The 27,018-nt window shown below is 43.1% G+C and overlaps 1 protein-coding gene across 2 annotated transcripts; it reads left to right on the top strand.

Moving 5' to 3' along the window:
* The first annotated feature begins 3,614 nt into the window (after nucleotides 1-3,614).
* On the top strand, nucleotides 3,615-25,615 carry LOC115118524 (sialoadhesin-like). 2 transcript variants are annotated; one of them, XR_010458652.1, is made up of 23 exons: nucleotides 3,615-3,672; nucleotides 4,045-4,122; nucleotides 4,368-4,715; nucleotides 4,844-5,059; nucleotides 5,213-5,533; nucleotides 6,226-6,441; nucleotides 9,814-10,155; nucleotides 10,492-10,743; nucleotides 10,829-11,107; nucleotides 11,269-11,544; nucleotides 15,994-16,257; nucleotides 16,520-16,792; nucleotides 16,960-17,223; nucleotides 17,752-18,024; nucleotides 18,197-18,463; nucleotides 20,040-20,309; nucleotides 20,426-20,689; nucleotides 22,313-22,576; nucleotides 22,748-22,838; nucleotides 22,918-22,975; nucleotides 23,078-23,294; nucleotides 24,169-24,476; nucleotides 24,923-25,615. XR_010458652.1 is itself a non-coding variant. In XM_065001037.1 (22 exons), the coding sequence occupies exons 2-21, from the start codon at nucleotides 4,068-4,070 to the stop codon at nucleotides 23,264-23,266; spliced, it is 4,782 nt and encodes a 1,593-aa protein (XP_064857109.1). In that variant the 5' UTR covers nucleotides 3,615-3,672; nucleotides 4,045-4,067; the 3' UTR covers nucleotides 23,267-23,294; nucleotides 24,923-25,615. The 2 variants fall into 2 exon arrangements, 1 of the variants encoding a protein (XP_064857109.1); XM_065001037.1 differs by lacking the exon at nucleotides 24,169-24,476.
* Nucleotides 25,616-27,018: the final 1,403 nt, after the last annotated feature.

Raw genomic sequence — 27,018 nt, 5'->3', positions numbered from 1 at the left:
GTCGTCACTTGTTGATCCAGAGCATCCCAAACATGCTCAATGGGTGACATGTCTGGTGAGTGTGCAGGCGATGGAAAAACTGGGACATGTTCAGCTTCCAGGAATTGTGTAGAGATCCTTGTGACATGAGGCCGTGCATTATCATGCTGGAACAGGAGGTGAGCGGATGAATAGCACAACAATGGGCCTCAGGATCTCGTCACGGTATCTCTGTGCATTCAGATTGCCATTGATAAAATGCAATTGTGTTTGTTGTTCGTAGCTTATGCCTGCCTGCTCATACCATAACCCCACCGCCACCATGGGGCACTCTGTTCACAAGCTTGACATCAGCAAAACGCTCGCCCACAAAACGCCATACACCTGGTCTGTGCTTGTGAGGCCAGTTGAAATTCTCTAAAACAACGTTGGATGCAGTTTAAGTTAGAGAAATTAACATTAAATTCTCTGGCAACGGGTTCTGGTGGACATTCGTGCAGTCAGCATGCCAATTGAATGCTCCCTCAAAACTTGAGACATCTGTGGCATTGTGTTGTATGAGAAAACTGCACATTTTATAATGGCCTTTTATTGTCCCCAGCACAAGGTGCAACTGTGTAATGATCATGTTGTTTAATCAGCTTCTTGATATGCCTCACCCGTCAGATGGATGACTTATCTTGGCAAAGGAGAAATGCTCATTAATGAGGATGTAAACAAATTTGCTCACAACATTTGAGAAAAATAAGCTTATTCGTGCTTATGGAACATTTCTGGGATCTTTTATTTCAGCTCATGAGACATGGGACCAACACTTTACATGTTGCGTTTATATTTTTGTTCAGTTTCATCACACCGAATATCCCCTAGACCCAAGTGTTGTGCTGAGGGACAGTTCACATGCTGTTTCCTAACCCAAGTGTTGTGTTTGTCAATTGGCATGTAATTTTGGGCATACTCTCTAGGGCCTGCCAATTGACAAACACAACACTTGGGTTAGGAAACAGCATGTGAACTGTCCCTCAGCACAACACTTGGGTTAGGAAACAGCATGTGAACAGTCCCTCAGCACAACACTTGGGTTAGGAAACAGCATGTGAACAGTCCCTCAGCACAACACTTGGGTTAGGAAACAGCATGTGAACAGTCCCTCAGCACAACACTTGGGTTAGGAAACAGCATGTGAACAGTCCCTCAGCACAACACTTGGGTTAGGAAACAGCATGTGAACAGTCCCTCAGCACAACACTTTCTTCTTTTTGCACTCTCTTCTTCTTGCATCTTTGTATCTGTGCCATTACAGTATCTGTGACAGCATGTGCAGCGCCATTGAGGCTATCTTCATTTTGAAGTAGTCCATTTTTTTTCACGATTGGCTGATCCCTTCTGATGACCTGGTTGGACATGACTCTAACTGGGTCACCAGGAGGGATCAGCCAAAGTCACATCCAGTTGACTACATTAAAATGGCACTGCCCATGCTAACACAGCCTTTTGGCCACTAGAGGCCTCTATCCTTCTCTATGGACAGCATTTTATACAAGCTCTAATTTGAGTTGTCGGGTGCGGATCCCTGGAATACGTCCAAGAGCCCTGATTGATTGACATGTGAGGGTGATTGACAGGCCTGAATGCCAATCAGATTGAAAGGGCTGGCCTTTTTTTTACACATATGATAAGTGGTTTACAGAAAACGAAGATCTGAGGAGAGTACATGGGGAGCCATATCTCTGCAGAAGATCTGAGGAGAGTACATGGGGAGGCATATCTCTGCAGAAGATCTGAGGAGAGTACATGGGGAGCCATATCTCTGCAGAAGATCTGAGGAGAGTACATGGGGAGCCATATCTCTGCAGATGATCTGAGGAGAGTACATGGGGAGCCATATCTCTGCAGATGATCTGAGGAGAGTACATGGGGAGCCATATCTCTGCAGATGATCTGAGGAGAGTACATGGGGAGCCATATCTCTGCAGATGATCTGAGGAGAGTACATGGGGAGCCATATCTCTGCAGATGATCTGCAGATGATCTGAGGAGAGTACATGGGGAGCCATATCTCTGCAGATGATCTGAGGAGAGTACATGGGGAGCCATATCTCTGCAGATGATCTGAGGAGAGTACATGGGGAGCCATATCTCTGCAGATGATCTGAGGAGAGTACATGGGGAGCCATATCTCTGCAGATGATCTGAGGAGAGTACATGGGGAGCCATATCTCTGCAGATGATCTGAGGAGAGTACATGGGGAGCCATATCTCTGCAGATGATCTGAGGAGAGTACATGAGTACATATCTCTGCAGATGATCTGAGGAGAGTGGGGAGCCATATCTCTGCAGATGATCTGAGGAGAGTACATGGGGAGCCATATCTCTGCAGATGATCTGAGGAGAGTACATGGGGAGCCATATCTCTGCAGATGATCTGAGGAGAGTACATGGGGAGCCATATCTCTGCAGATGATCTGAGGAGAGTATCATGATCTGGGAGCCATATCTCTGCAGATGATCTGAGGAGAGTACATGGGGAGCCATATCTCTGCAGATGATCTGAGGAGAGTACATGGGGAGCCATATCTCTGCAGATGATCTGAGGAGGAGCCATATCTCTGCAGATGATCTGAGGAGAGTACATGGGGAGCCATATCTCTGCAGATGATCTGAGGAGAGTCTGAGGATGGGGAGCCATATCTCTGCAGATGATCTGAGGAGAGTACATGGGGAGGCATATCTCTGCAGATGATCTGAGGAGAGTACATGGGGAGGCAGATGATCTGATATCTATCTCTGCAGAAGATCTGAGGAGAGTACATGGGGAGCCATATCTCTGCAGATGATCTGAGGAGAGTACATGGGGAGCCATATCTCTGCAGATGATCTGAGGAGAGTACATGGGGAGGCATATCTCTGCAGATGATCTGAGGAGAGTACATGGGGAGCCATATCTCTGCAGATGATCTGAGGAGAGTACATGGGGAGGCATATCTCTGCAGATGATCTGAGGAGAGTACATGGGGAGGCATATCTCTGCAGATGATCTGAGGAGAGTACATGGGGAGGCATATCTCTGCAGATGATCTGAGGAGAGTACATGGGGAGGCATATCTCTGCAGATGATCTGTCTATGTGATCAAAATCCCTGATACAGGTCCACTCCAATTAATATGGGCGGAATTGGTGTTTTTTGCACAGGGTCAAACTTTTCAAAATTCCATATTGATACAGAAACCCTAAACAATGTTTTAGATGTATTAAGAACACGTTTATTGACATAGGCATGAAAAAATGTGAAGAATGTAATTAACGGGCTATGATAAAAAACATGCCTCTGGGGTCAAAATGACCCCAGTCGGTAGTATGAGGGTTAAGAAACCATGTACATTCCAGTCAGCACATTGTATTGGATCTGTATAAAGACCACATTGAAAATGGGCTGCATTTTCCCTCTTGAATTTTTTTTTAGGCACAAATGAAGAAATGCAACTAGCTATGTGGTCACATTTTATAATTAGATACATAAAATACAGTACATCTTTTTTTCTGACATGCTGTTGATGCGTGTTATTGTCTTAAATTCCTGACTAGGCTACTTTATAAATGTGTCAATCAACCACAGAACTCACACTTCTTGTTTCTATGCCCTGCTACACCAGTAAGTTGACTCACTGTACAATACCTCTCCCCTTCACTCTGTAAGTACGCTACAGTATATTATATAGTTTAGTTTTTTTTAAATGTTATTGTTATTATCATTGTTATTATTTGATGTTTTAGCCATAAATCACATGGTACGACTTACTGAATAATTTAACATGTTGTTTAGTTTTGACCTGTGTTTAGGTTGTTACATCAGGGTCAGTATCATGAAGTGTCTCAGAGGAGTGATGATCTAGGATCAGGTCCCACTGGTCCATATAATAATGATCTAAAAAATGGAACAGATCCTAGATGAGCACTCTTAGTCTACTCTGAGACACTTTGTGAATATGGACCCTGGACTGGTTTAATGGATCAGGTGGAGTTATTCACCAGCTATAGAGTGAGTTGTTGTTTATGTTTCTAAGACTGCAGGGTGGGAGATGCAACAATGGCCTTGAGAACAGCAGGAAGTGTGTTGGTGGTCTTTCTCTGGTCTGTAGCAGGTATGGTCTCATTCATAATGTTTTAGTAATGTTATCTTAATGTTATTCTGTTGTGTTCAGTGACATCGTCTGTTAGTCATTTATCTTTCACTCCTCACTGAGTGATGCTTATGTGTGGTTTCCATTCACACTTAACTCAGAAACTACAGGACGGCAACAAAGTGTGGACAAACCCTACTGTCAGTGTAAGCCAATAGACCTTTGCTTAATGTAATATCCTTGTGTTGTGTGACTGTGTGTTTCAGTGGTACTGGGTCAGGATGGCTGGAGTGTTACATACACCACTCAGAGTATCTGTACCTTGAAGGGGTCAACAGTGGAGATGTCCTGCTCTTACACATATCCCAGTGGTTATATCGTCACTTCAACCTTCTGGTTCACTAAAAATGATGCTGAGGGGAATCCTGTTAGTCTGAGTGATGACGCAGACTACAAAGCTCGTGTGACGTATCATAAAGATAACAAGAATGACTGCACTCTGAGAATCACAGACCTGAGAGAGAGTGACTCAGCTACGTACATGTTCAGATTTATAACAGATCAGACTGGAGGGAGATTTACTGGCAGTCCTGGAGTCACTCTGTCTGTCACAGGTACAGTGATATTCTTCTGTCAATTTAGTTATGGAAATTGTAGTGTTTTGTCTTCAAAGAATAAATGTCATGTGACTAGAAAAGATGTCAGATGACTAATGGTTGTAATGTGTTGTGATCTCCTCCAGATCTGCAGGTGAAGGTGACTCCTTATTCAGTTGTATCAGCGTGGAAGACACTGACTTGCACCACCTGTGTTCTGACTGGTAACCCCACCTACATCTGGTACAAGAACGGACAGATAGTAACTGACAACACTTCTCCCTATTCAGTCTACCCTGATGCTGCAGACAGCTACTCCTGTGCTGTAAAATCCAATGAGGATCTCCACACTCCTGCAGTGTGTGAGTATGGATTCAACTCAGTATTCTAGTAGAACTTTTCAAGTATATCTATTCTGTCTCCTAAACAGTCCTCACAGTTATCTAACATAACTAACACAGGATTATTGCAGCTCATGATTGTATAAGTAATGTCCTCTTGTCATTATGTTTCAGGTGTTCAGGATCAGAGCTGCAACAGAGTAACTTATATTGACAAGAGTATCTGTGCCTTGAAGGGGTCATCAGTGGACATATCCTGTACTTATTCCAGTTATCATCCGATCAAAACAACATTCTGGTTTAGAAGTGATAAGTCGGCCCCTGAGGACCTAACCAGAGACCCAGAGTATGCAGGTCGGGCCCTGGAGAGCCTTCCCTCCACCCTGAGAATCACGGATCTGAGAGAGAGCGACTCAGCTGAGTATAAATTCAGATTCAACACACAGATCTCAGGATGGGGGTACAGCTTCCCTGGAACAACTCTGTCTGTCACAGGTAAAACTACACTTACAGAACATTATGATATACTGGTAATACTACACTTACAGAACATGATGATATACTGGTAATACTACACTTACAGAACATTATGATATACTGGTAATACTACACTTACAGAACATTATGATATACTGGTAATACTACACTTACAGAACATGATGATATACTGGTAATACTACACGTACAGAACATTATGATATACTGGTAATACTACACTTACAGAACATTATGATATACTGGTAATACTACACTTACAGAACATTATGATATACTGGTAATACTACACTTACAGAACATTATGATATACTGGTAATACTACACTTACAGAATTGTATAATATACTGGTAGTATTACAGAACATTATGATTTACTGGTAGTACTATATTTACATAACATTATTCTATAGTGTAGCTACTTTATCTCTTGTAGCATTGGGGTGGCAGGTAGCCTAGTGGTTAGAGCATTAGACCAGTAACTGAAAGGTTGCTGGGTCGAATCCCTGAGCTGACAAGGTAAAACATCTGTTCTGGCCCTGAACAAGGCAGTTAACCTCTGTTCCCTGGTGTCATTATAAATAAGAATTTGTTCTCAACTGACTTGCCTAGTAAAATAAAGGTTACAGAAATACAAATGAGGTGGAAATATTGAGGGTTGTTCTTTTGTGTTTTTATTCTCTCCTCATTCAGACCTGCAGGTGAAGGTGACTCCTGACACAGAGGGACAGAAGACACTGACCTGTAGCACCACCTGTACTCTGACTGACAACCCCACCTACATCTGGTACAGGAACGGACAACGTCTAGATGAGTCTACTTCCCTGCAATACTCTGTCAATAATTCTTATTCAGACAGTTACTCCTGTGCTGTAAAAAGCCATGAGGATATCCAAGCTCCAGCAGTGTGTGAGTGTGAATGCAATTAGTTCTCTACTTAACAAGTATCAATCATTTAAGGCCAACGAGAAGGGACAAATTAAATAGAAATTACACTCTTAGAAAATAAGGATACAGTATTTTTCCCTGGGGTACAAAAATATAAAAATACACATAATGTACTTTCAAAGGTACACATAATGATCTCACATGGTACTGTTAGGTACCTTTTGGGGTACCTGTGAGGATAAAGAGTTTATTGATACATTTTTGTACGCCATATTTCATATATAAAGGTACAATAATCGGAAATACTTTACTTTATCAAAAAATAAATATTGACCATATTAAATTATCATTGTGATTGCGCATCTATTGATGTCAGACATGCACCTAACCCAATGCTCTGTTGCTGATGACTGGGATGAATGCAGGAGCAGGATAAGACACCCTCTTTTGACTGATGACTGATATAAGGGCATGTACGTGACAGGCCTATCTGGCTTATATGATTCTGATGGTCGTAATGCTTCCTGACAGTGTCATAAAGTGTATTTTCTTCATCCAAGTGACACAGGATGGTCGTAATGCTTCCTGACAGTGTCATAACATGTTTTTTTATACAAGTTATCTAAAATATGGAAAGAAACATGACTGTAAATAATTCATTACAACAACAAAGGATTTAAGAGACAAACTCTCAAATGAAAGGAAACTTCTTGGCAGTCCCACACGGTGACATGATATCATTGACCCACTGTCCCACACGGTGACATGATATCATTGACCCACAGTCCCACACGGTGACATGATATCATTGACCCACAGTCCCACACGGTGACATGATATCATTGACCCACAGTCCCACACGGTGACATGATATCATTGACCCACAGTCCCACACAGTGACATGATATCATTGACCCACAGTCCCACCCGGTGACATGATATCATTGACCCACAGTCCCACACGGTGACATGATATCATTGACCCACAGTCCCACACGGTGACATGATATCATTGACCCACAGTCCCACACGGTGACATGATATCATTGACCCACAGTCCCACACGGTGACATGATATCATTGACCCACAGTCCCACACGGTGACATGATATCATTGACCCACAGTCCCACACGGTGACATGATATCATTGACCCACAGTCCCACACGGTGACATGATATCATTGACCCACAGTCCCACACGGTGACATGATATCATTGACCCACAGTCCCACACGGTGACATGATATCATTGACCCACAGTCCCACACGGTGACATGATATCATTGACCCACAGTCCCACACGGTGACATGATATCATTGACCCACAGTCCCACACGGTGACATGATATCATTGACCCACAGTCCCACACGGTGACATGATATCATTGACCCACAGTCCCACACGGTGACATGATATCATTGACCCACAGTCCCACACGGTGACATGATATCATTGACCCACAGTCCCACACGGTGACATGATACCATTGACGTGACGTGCAAATGAGGGATAGAAAACAGATCGCTCAAATATCACCATTCCAATGATCCTTTTTGTTATTTTGTTTTTGTGCGGGTTCCCCGTAACCCCCCCAGCAAAATGCTGCCCCGGGCGGCTGCCTATGTCGCCTACACCTAAATCCACCCGTCTATAACTAGTCATGGGGAAACAAAGGTTCCTGAAGCATTGAGGTTTTTCAGCCAATTGTGTCAAAAATAGTTTCATAAATCAAGTCTTTGATAAACAGAGGGTACACTGGTGGCACCTGCTGGTCCAAATGATTTAGAGCAGCTAAATGATTGTTGCTGACGCCCCACACCCCATACAGCATATGCAGTGTAGCCTTTATGTCTTCTACCAAACCAATACCAAACTAACCTGGTGGTTGTTCGACGACCAAACTAACATGTGCTGGTGGTTGTTCACCGCGTAGCTGTTTCTAAACCAAGGTTTGTAACTAAAAGCACAAAGGAGGAGCTTACAGGGCACCACCCCAGAGATCATGTGCTTCTGATAAAGTGATACAGGCAGGGCACCACCCCAGAGACACGTGTTTGTACCCTTTACAGGGCAAATACACCACCACCCCAGAGACATGTGTTTGTAGCTGTTTCTTTACACCATGCCTCGGAGCTATGGTATCAAACGTATCATCACCACCTGTAACTAAAAGCACCACCCCAGAGACATGTGTTTGTACCCTTTGTTTGTACCCTTTACAGGGCACCACCCCAGAGACACGTGTTTGTACCCTTTACAGGGCACCACCCCAGAGACACGTGTTTGTACCCTTTACAGGGCACCACCCCAGAGACACGTGTTTGTACCCTTTACAGGGCACCACCCCAGAGACATGTGTTTGTACCCTTTACAGGGCACCACCCCAGAGACACGTGTTTGTACCCTTTACAGGGCACCACCCCAGAGACACGTGGGCACCACCCCAGAGACACGTGTACCACCACCCCAGAGACACGTTTGTTTGTAGGGCACCACCCCAGAGACACGTGTTTGTAGACACGTGTTTGTACTTTACAGGGCACCACCCCAGAGACACGTGGTTGTACACTTTACAGGGCACCACCCCAGAGACACGTGTTTGTACACTTTACAGGGCACCACCCCAGAGACACGTGGTTGTACACTTTACAGGGCACCACCCCAGAGACACGTGTTTGTACCCTTTACAGGGCACCACCCCAGAGACACGTGGTTGTACACTTTACAGGGCACCACCCCAGAGACACGTGGTTGTACACCACCCCAGAGACACGTGTTTGTACTTTACAGGGCACCACCCCAGAGACACGTGGTTGTACCCTTTAGAGACACGTGTTTGTACCCTTTACAGGGCACCACCCCAGAGACACGTGGTTGTACCCTTTACAGGGCACCACCCCAGAGACACGTGGTTGTACCCTTTACAGGGCACCACCCCAGAGACACGTGGTTGTACCCTTTACAGGGCACCACCCCAGAGACACGTGTTTGTACCCTTTACAGGGCACCACCCCAGAGACACGTGGTTGTACCCTTTACAGGGCACCACCCCAGAGACACGTGGTTGTACCCTTTACAGGGCACCACCCCAGAGACACGTGGTTGTACCCTTTACAGGGCACCACCCCAGAGACATGTGTTTGTACCCTTTACAGGGCACCACCCCAGAGACACGTGGGGCACCACCCCAGAGACATGTGTTTGTACACTTTACAGGGCACCACCCCAGAGACACGTGTTTGTACCCTTTTAGCAACATATCTAAACCTTTATTTCTGAGTGTAGATATATGTCTATATTTAATTTGAATTTTAAATGAACCTGTCCAATGCATCTAAAACATTTAGCCTCATTATCGTTTCAGGAATTGATCAGCTACATTTTGTTTCAGGTGTTCGGGGTGAGAGCTGTATGAATGTGACTTACACCCATCAGAGTATCTGTGCTTTGAAAGGGTCAACAGTGGACATATCGTGCTTTTACACACATCCCAGTTGGCATAACGTCACAGAAGTATCCTGGTTCAGCAAATGGGAGACTGGTGTAACTAACGATCTGAGCCAGGACCCAGAGTATGCAGATCGTGTGAAGTACCATCGACAAACAGACAAGGACTCCACTCTAACAATCACAGACCTGAGGGAAAGAGACTCAACTGAGTACAAGTTCAGATTTAAAACAGTTCATGCAGAATGGGGATACACCTTCTCTGGAACAACTCTGTCTGCCACAGGTGTGTGCTTTATACTCTACACTCTTAGAAAAAAAGGTGCTATGTAGAACCTAAAAAGGTTATTTGGCTGTCCTCATAGGATAACCCTTTGAATAACAGTTTTGGGATCCATGTAGAACCCTAAGGGTTCTACATGGAACTCAAAATGGTTCTACCTGAAACGGAAAAGGGTTCTACCTGGAACCAAAATAGGGTTATCTTATGGGGATAGTCGAAGAACCCTGTTTTTCTAAGACTGTATACATTAACGGATTTATGTTGTATTTATCTGGTCCAATAACAGGAGAAAATAACCAGAGAAAATATGTAATTTACTCCTTATTCACAATCTTTCAGGTCTGCAGGTGGAGATGACTCCTGCCACAGTGACTGAGGGACAGAGAGTGACACTGGACTGTAGGACCGTCTGTACTCTGACTGATAACCCCAACCCCTCCTACATCTGGTACAAGTTAGGCCAGCGCCTCACCAACCAAAATAACAGTCTGATCCTCAACCCAGTCAGCAGTGAGGATGCAGGCAGATACTCCTGTTCTGTAGAAGGCTTTGAGGATCTCCACTCACCTGAAGAGACTCTCACTGTCAAATGTGAGGATTTTTATTGTATTCTTTACTAAATAACATCATCACTTAGGTCCTTACTGCATGTGCTTACACTCGTTCTGTCATTCAGATGGCCCAAAGAACACACGGGCATCAATCCATCTCTCTGATGAAATAGTGGAGGGCAGTTCAGTGACTCTGACCTGCATCAGTGATGCCAACCCACCTGTGGACAAATACACCTGGTACAAGAAGATTGGAGCCCACTATCAGTCTTTCTCCCATGGGAACACAGAACTACAGCATGTCTTCAGTCGCATCCAGTCATCTGACACTGGGGAGTACTACTGCGAGGCCCAGAATGATTTGGGGACAGACAGGTCTGAGTCTATCAACATCGATGTGAAATGTGAGTAAAGTACAACTCAATGTTGAAATGTTGGAATCAGTTTAAATGTAAATGAATCCATAAAGCATAGCATAGCCAACATCGGTTCCTTTGAATGTTTTGTGTAAGTGAATCATCTATTGGATAGTTATTTGACTGAACTCATGTTTCTTTTACACCAGATGGCCCAAAGAGCACCTTCGTTTCAGTCAGTCCCTCTGGTGACATAGTGGAGGGCAGTTCAGTGACTCTGACCTGCAGCAGTGATGCCAACCCACCTGTGCAGAGTTATGCCTGGTACAAGAATGGAAGTGTCTATCAGAGTATCTTCTATGGGAACACAGAATCACAGCAGGTTTTCAGCCAAATCAAGTCATCTGACACTAGACAGTACTACTGCTGGGTCTCGAATGGAATTAGTACGGACAGGTCTCCATCTTTAGACATCGATGTTAAATGTGAGTAAAACATGAGAGTAGCTCAGTGTTTGAATGTTAGCCTCGGGTAAGAAAAGGGGGAGGGGTGTGTCTTTGTTAACAACAGCTGGTATGTGTTCTCTAATGTTAACCTCTTAAGTCGACCCTCTACTTTTTTGAACATTCTGTTAAAAATCGCGCAACATTTCAGCGCCCTGCTACTCATGCCAGGAATATAGTATATGCATTTGCTTAGTCTGTGTGGATAGAAAACACTCAGACGTTTATAAAACTGGTTAAATCACTGCTGTGGCTTTACCAGAACGGCATTTACATCAAAAGCACAGGAAAAACTGATCACTGAAAATGGGAAAATATATCCATGCGCTACTTGAACCCATTGATAAAGGTGAACCACAATTAATTGACTGAGGTTGCAGTACCTACAGCTTCCACACGGTGTCTAGAGTCTTGTCATTTCCCTTCGAGTTTTTTCTTGGTCAAACACATGCAGGGCACCGTATCTCCTATGGTCTAGGACCGGATATTTTCGTTGAGTTTCTAGCCGGACATTTTTCCAGACGGACAGCTAATGATCTTTACATCGCCTCCTGATGAATTTTATCGCTTATTAACGTTTACTAATACCTAAAGTTGCATTAAAAACGTATTTCGAAGTGTTTTGTGAAAGTTTATCGTCGACTTTTTGAATTTTAAAAAATGACGTTACGTTTTGAAACAATGTTTTTTTCGTTTATCACACAGTCTACATATAACGATATCTAGGCTTTATATGGACCGATTTAATCGAAATAAAGACCCAAATAGTGTTTATGGGACATCTAGGAGTGCCAACAAAGAAGATGGTGAAAGGTAATGAATGTTTTCTATTTTATTGTGCGGTTTGTGTAACGCCGAAATGCTAATTATTTTGTTTACGTCCCCTGTGGGTCTTTTTGGGTGTTACATGCTATCAGATAATAGCTTCTCATGCTTTCGCCGAAAAGCATTTTAAAAATCTGACTTGTTGCCTGGATTCACAACGAGTGTAGCTTTAATTCGATACCCTGCATGTGTATTTTAATGAACTTTTGAGTTTTAACTAATACTATTAGCATTTAGCGTAGCGCATTTGCATTTCCAGAGCTCTAGTTGGGACGCAAGCGTCCCGAGTAGAAGCAACAGGTTAAGGAAGTCTTTCTCCCCTGAGTTAGAATACCCCGAGCTGCAGACCATACTATTTACCAAGAGAGTTTTCATCAATATTTATCGTAGCTGTCAATTTACCACCACAAACCGATGCTGACACTAAGACCGGACTCAACAAGCTGTATAGGGCCATAAGCAAACAAGAAAAAGACCATCCAGAGGTGAAGTTTCTCATGGCTGGTGATGTCCAACTAGAGGCATCACAACTCTATGTTACCATTACTTCACACACAGAAATGCATACAAGGCTCTTCCTCACCCTCCTTTAGGCAAATCTGACCATAACTCTTATTCTCCTGATTCCTGCTTACAATAAAAAACTCAAACAGGAAGTTCCAATGACGCGCTCAATACGAAAGTGGTCTGATGAAGCGGAAGCTAAGCTACGGGACTTTTTTGCTAGCACAGACTGGAATATGTTTCAGGATTAATCTGATAACTTTGAGGAGTTTACCACATCAGTCACCGGTTTCATTAATAAGTGCACCAGCGACTTCATCCCTACAGTGACCGTACGTACATATCCCTACCAGAAGCCATTGATTGCAAGCAACATCCATACTGAGCTAAAGGCTAGAGGCACCCCTTTCAATGAGTGGGACACTAATCCAGATGCTTATAAGAAATCCTGCTACGACGTCCAACGAGCCATCAAACTGGCGTCAGTCCCGGATGAAGATCGAATCGTACTATGTCGGCTCTGACACTCTTCGGCTGTGGCAGGGTTTGAAAACTATCACGGATTACAAAGGGAAACCCAGCCACGAGCTGCCTAGTGACGTGAACCTACCAAATGTGCTAAATACCTTCTTTGCTCGCTTTGAGGAAAGCAATACTGAACCATACATGAGAGAACCAGCTGTTCCGGATGACTGTGTAATCTCGCTCACCATAGCTGATGTGAGTAAGACTTTTAAACAGGTTAACATTCACAAGGCCGCGGGCCGGACGGCCGTGGGGCTGAGAGCATGCGCGGACCAGCTGGCAAGTGTCTTCACTGACATTTCCAATGTCTCCCTGACCCAGTTTGTAATACCTACTTGTTTCAAGCAGACCACCATAGTCCCTGTGCCCAAGAACCCCAAAATAACCCGTCTAAATTGTTATTACCCTGTAGCACTTACATCTGTAGCCATGAAATGCTTTGAAAGGCTGGTCATCACTCACATCACATCCCAGACACAATGGGCGCACTCCAATTCGCATACCGTTCCAACAGATCCACAGCTGACGCAATCTCTATTGCACTCCACACAGCCCTCTCCCACATGGACAAGAGGAACACCTATGTTAGAATGCTATTCATTGACTACAGCTCAGCCTTCAACACCATAGTGCCCTCCAAGCTCATCACTAAACTCAGGACCCTGTGACTGAACACCTCCCTCTGCAACTGGATTGTATACTTCCTGACGGGCCGCCCCCAGGTGGTGATGGTAGGTAGCAACACAGCCGCCATCCGCCTCAACACAGGGGCCCATCATGGGTGAGTGCTTAGTCCCCTACTGTACTCCCTGTTCATCCACGACTGCATGGCCTCACACGACTCCAACGCCAGCATTAAGTTTACTGATGACACAACAGTGTTAGGCCCGATCACCAACGACGATGAGGCAGCCTATAGGGAGGAGATTAGTGACTGGGCAGTGTGGTGCCAGGACAACATCCTCTCCCTCAATGTGAGCAAGACAAATAAGCTGAACGTGGACTACAGGAAATGAATTGCCGAGCACGCCCCTTCCACATCGACGGGGCTGTACTGTAGTTGAGAGGGTCAAGAGCTTCAAAATTCTAGGTGTCCACATCACTGTAAGTAATTAACATGGTCCACACACACCAACACAGTCTTGAAGAAGGCACGACAAATGAAAAGATTTGTCATGGACCCTCAGATCTTCCAAAAGTTCTACAGCTTCAGCATTGAGAGCATCTTGACTGGCAGCATCACTGCTTGGTATGGTAACTGCTTGGCATCCAACTGCAAGGTCCCTGCCACTCAGGACCTCTATACCGGTCAGTGACATAGAAAGGCCCTAAAAATGATCAAAGACTCTGGTCACCCTAGTGATAGAATGTTCTCATCGCTATTGCATGGCAAGCTGTACCGATGCACCAAGTCTGAAACCAACAGGACCCTGAATAGTTTCTACCCACATGCCATGAGACTCCTAAATACTGTAGTTAACCAAATAGCTTCCCGGACTATCAGCATTGACCGTTTTTGCAGTCTTTTGACTCATCACATTCGCTGCTGCTACTGTGTATTTTCTATCCCGTTTCTTATTAAATTTAACCCTACATACACTATATATGCTTAAGTATGTGGACACCCCTTCTAATTGCTGAATTTGGCTATTTCAGCCACATCCATTGCTGAAAGGTTTATAAAACAAACATTGGTATTAGAATGGCCTTACTGGAGAGCTCAGTGACTTTCAATGTGGCACCGTCATAGGATGCCACCTTTCCAACAAGTCAGTTTGTCAACTTTCTGACCTGCTAGTGCTGACACGGCCAACTGTATGTGCTGTTATTGTAAAGAGGAAATGTCTAGGAGCAACAACAGCTCAGCCGCGAAGTGGTAGGCCACACAAGCTCACAGAATGGGAAATTCTTACGCTACAGCATACAATGACATTCAAAATGATTCTGTGCTTCCAAGTTGGTGGCGACAGTTTGGGAAGGCCCTTTCCTGTTTCAGCATGACAATGCCCACGTGCACAAAGTTAGATCCATACAGAAATGGTTTGTCGAGATCGGTGTAGAAGAACTTGACCGGTCTGCACAGAGACCTGACTTCAACCTCATCGAACACCTTTGGGATGAATTGAAATGCCGACTGTGAGCCAGGCCTAATCCCCCAACATCAGTGCCCAACTTCACTAATGCTCTCGTGGCTGAATGGAAGCAAAACTCCAACAGCTACTGGAAAGCCTTCCCAGAAGAGTGGAGACCTATGGAATATAAAGTGGACGTGGTTCAGTGAACTACGCTTGCATAATGAGAAGCCTAACCCTCACCTGAAGCTTACAACCATTCGCTAATACCTAGCTTTTAGTGCAATGGGCAAACACAGTCTTGAGACGCGTAGACAACCAGTGTTTAGCATCTGGTTGGTCACGTAAAGCACCTTTCCAAATGTGTTTATTTTAATGTTTTGACTAGTTAATGTTCTCTGACCTGTCAATGTCATGTTATCTTTGATTCGTCTGATAACTGATGCAAGGTCTTGATTGCACTATTGTCACATGATAACCCCCTCCACACATTATTCCTTACCAGATGCTCCCAAAAGCACCTCAGTGTCAGTCAGTCCCTCTGGTGAAATAGTGGAGGGCAACTCTGTCACTCTGACCTGCAGCAGTGATGCCAAACCACCTGTGGACAAATACACCTGGTACAAGAAGAACGTAACCTCACCAAAAGCATCAGGACAGAGTTACAGCATCACTAACATCATCTCTGAGGACAGAGGAGAATATTACTGTGAGGCTGAGAATAAATATGGACGTCTCACCTCTTCCCCTGTATTTGTGGACGTTCAGTGTAAGTACATCTTTAACGTTTTCCTCATACTTGTAAACTGCAAAAATTATGATAAATCAAGAAACATTTTTACTATAAAACATCCACATCTGTCAATATGTATTTTCACAATGTGAATGTAATTATTTCTAAGTGACCTGTAAAATCTGCTGGTTTACCTTATTCACTCAATCTAATCTCTTCAGAAAGCCGTGACAAATACAGTTTGATTTGATAATACTATAACCAAGATGTTAATGACTTTATATTGGACCTTTGTCAGATGACCCAAAGAACACCTCAGTGTCAGTCAGTCCCTCTGGTGAAATAGTGGAGGGCAGTTCAGTGACTCTGACCTGCAGCAGTGATGCCAACCCACCTGTGCAGAGTTACACCTGGTACAAGACGATTGGCTATCAGTCTGTCTCCTACGGGAACACAGAACCACAGCAAGTCTTCAACCAAATCAAGTCATCTGCCACTGGAGAGTACTACTGTGAGGCCTGGAATGGGATGAAGACAGGGAGGTCTGAGTCAATCAACATCGATGTGAAATGTGAGTAAAGTCCAGATCAGTGTTGGAATCAGTTTAATGAAATCAATCATTTTAACTGAATTATACTAAACCATATCATAGCCCAAATCTCTTTATTTTACTGTTATATGTAAGTGAGTAATCTTTTGGATAGTTCTCTGACTGAACTAATGTTTATTTTACACCAGACGGCCCAAAGAACATCTCAGTGTCAACCAATCTCTTTGGTGAAATAGTGGAGGGCAGTTCAGTGAATCTGACCTGCAGCAGTGATGCCAACCCACCTGTGGACAAATACACCTGGTACAAGAAGAACGTAACCTCACCAAAAGCATCAGGACAGAGTTACAGCATCACTAACATCATCTCTGAGGACAGAGGAGAATATTACTGTGAGGCTGAGAATAAATATGGACGTCTCACCTCTTCCCCTGTATTTGTGGACGTTCAGTGTACGTACATCTTTAACATTTTGGTAATACTTAAACTGCTTAAATAATGATGAGTCAAAAACATTTTAATATACACATTTCTGAATATGTATTTTCACAATGTTAATGTCATTATTTCTAACTAACCTGTAAAATCTACTGGTTTACCTTATTTGGTAAATCTAATGTTTTCAGAAAGAAAAAGATAATATACAGTACAAGTCAATAGTTTGGACACACCTACTCATTCCATGGTTTTTCTTTATTTTTACTATTTTCGACATTGTAGAATAACAGTAACGACATCAAAAGTATGAAATAACACATATGGAATATTTTAGTAACCTAATTCTTTTTTTACAAATCAACATTTATTTTATATTTGAGATCCTTCAAAGTAGCAACCCTTTGCCTTGATGACAGCTTTGCACAATCTTGACATTCTCTCAACCAGCTTCATGAGGTATTCACCTGGAATGCATTTCAATTAATTAATAGCTGTGCCTTGTTAAAAGTTAATTTGTGGAATTTATAATGGTCTTTTATCAGATGGCCCAAAGAACACCTCAGTGTCAGTCAGTCCCTCTGGTGAAATAGTGGAGGGCAGTTCAGTGACTCTGACCTGCAGCAGTGATGCCAACCCACCTGTGAAGCGTTATACCTGGTACAAGAAGATTGGCTATCAGTCTGTCTCCTACGGGAACACAGGACCACAGCAAGTCTTCAACCAAATCAAGTCATCTGACACTGGAGAGTACTACTGTGAGGCCTGGAATGGGATGAAGACAGGGAGGTCTGAGTCAATCAACATCGATGTGAAATGTGAGTAAAGTACAGATCAGTGTTGGAATGTTGGAATCAGTTTAATGAATTCAATAATTTGCATTAATCCTAAACCATATCAAAGCCCAAATCTCTTTATTTTACTGTTTTATGTAAGTGAATAATCTTTTGGATAGTTCTCTGACTGAACTCGTGTTTCTTTTTACACCAGATGGCCCAAAGAACACCTCAGTGTCAGTCAGTCCCTCTGGTGAAATAGTGGAGGGCAGTTCAGTGACTCTGACCTGCAGCAGTGACGCCAACCCACCTGTGCAGAGTTACACCTGGTATAAGAAGAATGGAGGTGACAATCAGAGTATGACAGGACCACAACATGTCTTCAACCAAATCCAGTCGTCTGACACTGGAGAGTACTACTGTGAGGCCTGGAATGGGATGAAGACAGGGAGGTCTGAGTATATCGACATTGATGTGAAATGTGAGTAAAGTACAGATCAGTGTTGGAATATTGGAGGAACTAACATCTAAAATGTATCAACCATTTGAACGGCATTGGTCCTGAAGCAGAGCATAAGGCTGTTAGTCCTATATTCAATCAGTGTTAATCGGCAACGGCCGACACTCACATAGCTGATGTTTTGGCGGTGTCGGAGGTGTAACTGCGTTGTAGCTGTCTAATTGGTGAGCAGCTGCTCTTGATCATTATCATGAAGACATACCCATCCCAGCTGGTCTTGATCATTATCATGAAGACATACCCATCCCAGCTGCTCTTGATCATTATCATAAAGACATACCCACCCCAGCTGGTCTTGATCATTATCATGAAGACATACCCATCCCAGCTGGTCTTGATCATTATCATGAAGACATACCCATCCCAGCTGGTCTTGATCATTATCATGAAGACATACCCATCCCAGCTGGTCTTGATCATTATCATGAAGACATACCCATCCCAGCTGCTCTTGATCATTATCATGAAGACATACCCATCCCAGCTGGTCTTGATCATTATCATGAAGACATACCCATCCCAGCTGGTCTTGATCATTATCATGACGACATACCCATCCCAGCTGGTCTTGATCATTATCATGAAGACATACCCATCCCAGCTGCTCTTGATCATTATCATAAAGACATACCCACCCCAGCTGGTCTTGATCATTATCATGAAGACATACCCATCCCAGCTGGTCTTGATCATTATCATGAAGACATACCCATCCCAGCTGGTCTTGATCATTATCATGAAGACATACCCATCCCAGCTGGTCTTGATCATTATCATGAAGACATACCCATCCCAGCTGGTCTTGATCATTATCATGAAGACATACCCATCCCAGCTGGTCTTGATCATTATCATGAAGATATACCCATCCCAGCTGGTCTTGATCATTATCATGAAGACATACCCATCCCAGCTGGTCTTGATCATTATCATGAAGACATACCCATCCCAGCTGGTCTTGATCATTATCATGAAGATATACCCATCCCAGCTGGTCTTGTTCATTATCATGAAGACATACCCATCCCAGCTGGTCTTGATCATTATCATGAAGACATACCCATCCCAGCTGGTCTTGATCATTATCATGAAGACATACCCATCCCAGCTGGTCTTGATCATTATCATGAAGACATACCCATCCCAGCTGGTCTTGATCATTATCATGAAGACATACCCATCCCACTCCCATTAGAAGTTCACAACGAGAATGGCAATATAGAAATAATGATGCTCAAATTAAAATCATGAATTAAAATAATGATAATTTCTATCAGCCTAATTGAGGTGTAGATTACATCTCATATTCCAGTGTTCCAACTTGTAAACAAAACTGCATGGGATTTCCCTTAATGCGACTCTGTGCAGCCAATGACAATGTGCTCTTGAGGTATAGTGCCCAGATTTACTTGTGTATTTGACAGCTCTAATGCAGTTCCAACTACGACACCGCCAAAACAACCGCAATGCAGGTGTCGGCTACCGCAGATGTCATAGAATCTAGGCCTTAATGTATTTTTTAAAAATGATTTACTAGACGGTCCAAAGAACACCTCAGTGTCAGTCAGTCCCTCTGTTGAAATAACGGAGGGCAGTCCAGTGACTCTGACCTGCAGCAGTGATGCCAACCCACCTGTGCAGATGTACATCTGGTACAAGACGAATGGAGCTGAAACCTCAATGAGACATTCTGGATGGAGTTACAGGATCACTAACATCAGCCCTGAGGACAGAGGAGAATACTACTGTCTGGCAGTGAATGAAGTTGGTTGCAAAAGATCAAAGCTTGTTCCTCTAAAAGTTTTGTGTAAGTACTGCAGATCCTCTCCATCTTGTACTCGTGTGGTTTAACAGATATATTTTAAAAACTCAAAATGAAAGTATTGTGACACTACCACTTTGGGACATTCATCTTTCTATCAGGTAAACCAAAGACCACCTCCGTGTCAGTCAGTCCCTCTGGTGAAATAGTGGAGGGCAGTTCAGTGACTCTGACCTGCAGCAGTGATGCCAACCCACCTGTGGACAAATACACCTGGTACAAGAAGAATGGAGCTTCACTGAAAGGATCTGAAAACACCTTCCTCATCACCAACATTAACTCTGAGGACAGTGGAGAATATTACTGTGAGGCTGAGAATGAATATGGAGGTCTCAACTCTTCTACAATTTCTGTAGATGTTCAGTGTAAGTACACCTAACCATCTCATCGTTTGATGAGAGAATCACACATCTTTATATTTCACTCATAGAATAAACTCAGCAAAAAAAGAAACGTCCCTTTTTCAGGAACCTGTCTTTCAAAGATAATTCGTAAAAATCCAAATAACTTCACAGATCTTCATTGTAAAGGGTTTAAACACTGTTTCCCATGCTTGTTCAATGAACCACAAACAATTAATGAACATGCACCTGTGGAATGGTCGTTAAGACACTAACAGCTTACAGACGGTAGGCAATTAAGGTCACAGTTCTGAAAACTTAGGACACTAAAGAGGCCTTTCTACTGACTCTGAAAAACACCAAAAGAAAGATGCCCAGGGTCCCTGCTCATCTGCATGAACATGCCTTAGGCATGCTGCAAGGAGGCATGAGGACTGCAGATGTGGCCAGGGCAATAAATTGCGATGTCCGTACTGTGAGACGCCCAAGACAGCACTACAGGGTGACAGGACGGACAGCTGATCGTCCTCGCAGTGGCATACCACGTGTAACAACACCTGCACAGGATCGGTACATCCGAACATTACACCTGCGGGACAGGTACAGAATGGCAATAACAACTGCCTGAGTTACACCAGGACCGCACAATCCCTCCATTAGTGCTCAGACTGTACGCAATAGGCTGAGAGAGGCTGGACTGAGGGCTTGTAGGCCTGTTGTAAGGCAGGTCCTCACCTGACATCACCGGCAACAACGTCGCCTGTAGGCACAAACCCACTGTCGCTGGACCAGACAGTGCTCTTTACTGATGAGTCACGGTTTTGTGTCACCAGGGGTGATGGTCAGATACGCTTTTATCGTCAAAGGAATCAGCGTTACACCGAGGCCTGTACTCTGGAGTGGGATCGATTTGGAGGTGGAGGGTCCATCATGGTCTGGGGCAGTGTGTCACTGCATCATCGGACTGAGCTTGTTGTCATTGCAGGCAATCTTAACGCTGTGCGTTACAGGGAAGACATCCTATTCCTTCATGTGGTAACCATCCTGCAGGCTCATCCTGACATGACCCTCCAGCATGACAATGCCACCAGCCATACTGCTCGTTCTGTGCATGATTTCCTGAAAGACAGGAATGTCAATGCTCTGCCATGGCCAGTGAAGAGCCCGGATCTCAATCCCATTGAGCACGTCTGGGACCTGTTGGATCAGAGGGTGAGGGCTAGGGTCCTTCTCCCCAGAAATGTCCGGGAATTTGCAGGTGCCTTGGTGGAAGAGTGGGGTAACATCTCACAGCAAGACCTGGCAAATCTGGTGCAGTCCATGAGGAGGAGATGCACTGCAGTACTTAATACAGCTGGTGTCCACACCAGATCCTGACTACTACTTTTGAGTTTGACCCCCCCTTTGTTCAGGGACACATTATTCCCTTTCTGTTAGTCACATGTCTGTGGAACATGTTCAGTTTATGAATCTCAGTTGTTGAATCTTATGTTCATACAAATAATTACACGTTAAGTTTGCTGAAAATAAATGCAGTTGACAGTGAGCTGACGTTTCTTTTTTTGCTGAGTTTACCTCCAAGTTCCATAATCCTCCTCATGTAAAACACTGTTTTAAAACACTGTATTGGTTCATACTGTCCACCAGATGGCCCAAAGAACACCTCAGTATCAGTCAGTCCCTCTGGTGAAATAGTGGAGGGCAGTTCAGTAACTCTGACCTGCAGCAGTGATGCCAACCCACCTGTGCAGAATTACACCTGGTACAAGAAGAATGTAACCTCACCAGTATTGTCAGGACAGAATTACAACATCACTAACATCAGCTCTGAGTACAGTGGACATTACTACTGTGAGGCCAGGAATAAAATAGCATCTGAGAACTCTACAGCTCTGAGGATCATTGTAGCAGGTAAAGGTTCATCTTCAATATGCAAAATACACAATTACATGTTACAATCTAATCTAAATTTGGCTTATTACACTTGACTTTTGTGTTGGCTTATATTCCCAAGCCTTTAATGTGATTTTCTTTTCAGTTTACAACATACCATGTACTCATATCATTCATATTTTATTATAGGGAAACATACCTCAATTAAGACTGCAGCTGTAGGAATCATAATTGTTGTTCTGGTTCTCATACTCTGTCTCTCTGGCTTCATGTGGTTCAGGTGAGTGAACATTTAGCTTTTTAACACTCTGATTTGTTACTAACTTCATTCATCATTAATAAATGAATGTCCAAAACAGGAAGAAGGCATCCAAATCCACCTCAATAGAAACCAGAGACACAGCAGACGAGGGACAGGTGAGTCCGTTGGAATCAGAAGATGACTGTGATGACTGTGTATACTTTGTGGAACTGTGTATTATTTTTCTACTCATGTTGTCTATACTCTTTCCCCATCAGGGAGACTCTACTCTCCTTTATGACAACATGGCCATGCAGCAGAGACAGCAGTCACCGTCGAGTCAGGATGACGTTCACTACACCAGCGTCCACGTCTCTCACTCCAAAAACCAGGAAGAGCTTTGTGCTCCATCGTCCAACTGCCTCAACCCCAGAAACAGGACAGAGATGTCCAGTACACTGCTGTGAAATTCAACCCCCTCAGTGCTACCACCCGGTGAGCATATTCTGCATTAAGGTCGTTCATATGCTGCGGCTTATTGTAGTAGATGTCATCAATCACCAAAACAGTGACCCCTAGTGATGTCATATTCAACTTCTTAAGGATCGGTGTTCCGTCAACGGGACAGTTGTAAATCATGCAGCGCATTATATCAAGATCACAGATTTTAGAGTAACAACAAATGTCGGTACATAGAAGTGTCTTATATCGACTGAAAGCCTTCGAACTTGTTAATATAACGGCACTGTCCAATTTATTGAGGAGAGCTCCTAACAACTAAACCCTTTTTTCAACGCGATAGGTTTTATAAATTCACCTCTGAAGGTGAAATGTATACTTACATTCTGAAATCTTGCTCTGATTTATCATCCCAAGGGTCCCAGAAATAACATGAAGTGTCGTTCTGTTAGATAAAATCATTTTTCATATCCTAAAAAGGTCCATATAGCACACAATATCGATTTATTTTATTTTATTTCCAATTTGTAAAGAAAAAAATCTGTGAATATCTCACCCTAAACGTTGTTTGAATGAGTAAAATCACGTTTGTAAATATTCCTCAGAGATCCTAGAAGGTAACAAGATTTTACTATTTCATTAGGGGTCTAGTATATCCTATAGGACACCATATTTGGTCACGTGGGCGGCCATCACTTGAACAACTGTGCCTTTGTTAAATAAGAACCAATCAGGGTCAAAAAAGCTAGCTAGATAGCCAATCACCTGGGCTTTATGGGAGTATCCAAAAACCATATATATGTTGTAAAATGTATCTTCTAACCTTGTACGACAGCATGCCTTTAAATTTTGGACAAAAATTATAAGGATATTCAGAGTTATGATGTTATGAAAACTGGTTGTTTTGCAGATGCTGAACTTATAATATGGCTATTAATACTTGGAAAGCTAAATCAAAGTCCAAGCATTCAGATTTGACGATATTCTTTGCAGAAAAATGGAATATGAATGCGAACGTCTCCTTCACGATTTGCTCAAATGTACCTGGGGACTTCACACTAAAAGTATTGAGGATCAGTCATTCTCCAAGTTATCCATCTGAAACTTTGCACATACACTGCTGCCATCTTGTGGACTCTATCGGAATTACAACCAGAGTGATGGATTTAACAGTGACGTTTCTCTTGCATTTCAAAGATTGTGGTAAAAAAAACACTGGTTGGTGTTTTCTTTGTATTTTCTTCTACCAGATCTATTATGTTATATTCTCCTGCATTCAATTCACATTTCCACAAACTTCAAAGTGTGTCCTTTCAAATGGTACCAATAATATGCATATTCTTGCTTCAGGGCCTGATCTATGGGCAGTTAGATTTGGGTATGTCATTTAGGCGAAAATTTAAAAAAAGGGGGATGTCCCATAATATTGTAAACTACCAACCCAATAATGGACAAGTTCATTGCTATGACCTGTCTATAATGACGGAGGGATGTGATGATGAGTTTGAGGAACTGTTCTCAGTGCGTTCCAAATGGTACCCTATTCCTTCTTTAGTGCACTACTGAGCCCTATAGGCTCTGGTCAAAGGTAGTGCACTATAAAGGGTATAGGGTGCTGTCATTTGGGACAAAGATGTGCATAATTTCTGTTTCTCTCTCCTCAGACCCACGGTGGCACAAGCAGCTGAGGAGGACACCTCTGAGATCTACAGAACAGTCAACAAACCCAGAACCAAGACCACCTGAACACAACAAAACCAAGAACACCTGAACACAACAAAACCAAGAACACCTGAACACAACAAACCCCAAACCAAGAAGAACTTAAAACAACAATCCCAGAACCAAGAAGACCTGAACACAACAAAACCAGAACCAAGAAGACCTGAACACAACAAACTGTTTTTAAGAAATGTTTGCAAAAAACTAAACAACTGAAATGTACATTTACATAAGTATTCAGACCTTGGTTGATGCGCCATTGGCAGCGATTACAGCCTCGAGTGTTCTTGGGTATGATGCTACAAGGTTATACATTTTTTACAGCAAGTACATTTTGTTTCATATGTCTGTTACGCAAATAAATTCAATTCATTTATATACACTTAGTATAAGTTTGCTAGATTTTTAAAAATATATTTGTTTCATTGTTTTTATCACAAAGTTATAGCACAATTTTGACTCAAATTTAAGGAAATAGTTCTTCTTGATTCAACGTTTCTTATTAATTGTTTCATTTTTGTGTTTTTACTAATGTGTGAAGTGTAAACAATCTATCATAAACTTCATTGTCATTGTTTTTACCTTGTTATGACAGTATTTTCTGTGGAGAGAATATTAAAAGCTTTTAAAATCAATCTTGTACTGTACATACAGTAACTACAAATAATACATTTACATTCGTTTGTAGAGCAATAGTGGTTTATTCACCTTCATAATCATTATTTCCATACAAAATGTACACACACACTTTCAGATGAAGCAATGTCCAGCTCCTAGACACACAACCAGTTACATAAAATATTATTTGTCATTTTTTTAAATGCAGACACAATATGACTCTACAAACCGAGACAGACAGACTTGTATGCATGGCAGGTCTAAAAAAAAATAATTTGGCCAAATACTGAGATCAGTCAGCTGAAGACACCTCTTTCACACAAAATGGCCGTTCAGACTTTCGGTATCGCTGAACAATGTCTGCTTTATGTAGCTAACAAACTGGCTGAGATAGCTAGTTCACAAAATTCATAAGCCACTCCCACGTCAACTCTTAATAACACAGTATTTTTACATGGATGGTTTACTATTTATTTTTAAATATTATTTTACCTTCAATTTTGTGTAAATTCATTGGTATCTTTATCTACTGCCATCTTCTGTTTGAATCTTGTTTGGTTAGGCAGGTAGCCTAGTGGTTAGAGTGTAGAGGAGGCAGGTAGCCTAGTGGTTAGAGGCAGGTAGCCTAGTGGTTAGAGGCAGGTAGCCTAGTGGTGAGAGTGTAGAGGAGGCAGATAGCCTAGTGGTGAGAGTGTAGAGGAGGCAGGTAGCCTAGTGGTGAGAGTGTAGAGGAGGCAGGTAGCCTAGTGGTTAGAGTGTAGAGGAGGCAGGTAGCCTAGTGGTTAGAGGCAGGTAGCCTAGTGGTTAGAGGCAGGTAGCCTAGTGGTGAGAGTGTAGAGGAGGCAGGTAGACTAGTGGTGAGAGTGTAGAGGATGCAGGTAGCCTAGTGTAGAGTGTGGGAGAGTGTGGTGAGAGTGTAGAGGCAGGTAGCCTAGTGGTGAGAGTGTAGAGGAGGCAGGTAGCCTAGTGGTTAGAGTGTAGAGGAGGCAGGTAGCCTAGTGGTTAGAGTGTAGAGGAGGCAGGTAGCCTAATGGTTAGAGTGTAGAGGAGGCAGGTAGCCTAATGGTTAGAGTGTAGAGGAGGCAGGTAGCCTAATGGTTAGAGTGTAGAGGAGGCAGGTAGCCTAGTGGTGAGAGTGTAGAGGAGGCAGGTAGCCTAGTGGTGAGAGTGTTGGGCCAGTAACAGAAAGGTTGCTGGATCAAATCCCCAAGCTGACAAGGTAAAAATCTGTCATTCTGCCCCTGAATAAGGCAGTTAACCCAGTAGGCTGTCATTGTAAATAAGAACTTGTTCTTAACTGACTTGCATAGTTAAATAAAGGTTAAATTAAAATCATATGCTGGTTTCCCCTGACTCTGCCCACTTCTTCCTTGACTGGCCATTATCAAAAAAAGACCTTGTGAGCATCGTAGATTCACAT

This window comes from Oncorhynchus nerka, linkage group LG15 (assembly GCF_034236695.1).
Source record: "Oncorhynchus nerka isolate Pitt River linkage group LG15, Oner_Uvic_2.0, whole genome shotgun sequence".
In the NCBI taxonomy this organism is placed as follows: Eukaryota; Metazoa; Chordata; class Actinopteri; order Salmoniformes; family Salmonidae; genus Oncorhynchus; species Oncorhynchus nerka.
The sequence above is the reverse complement of the archived record's forward strand: the minus strand, read 5'-3'. Positions and strand labels throughout refer to the sequence as shown.

Coding starts and splice junctions, on each gene's coding strand:
- LOC115118524 (XM_065001037.1), top strand. CDS start 4,068: ATGGCCTTGAGAACAGCAGGAAGTGTGTTGGTGGTCTTTCTCTGGTCT. Junction 6,442..9,813: donor TATCCAAGCTCCAGCAGTGT/GTGAGTGTGAAT, acceptor ATTTTGTTTCAG/GTGTTCGGGGTGAGAGCTGT. Junction 22,577..22,747: donor TCTGAGGATCATTGTAGCAG/GTAAAGGTTCAT, acceptor ATTTTATTATAG/GGAAACATACCTCAATTAAG.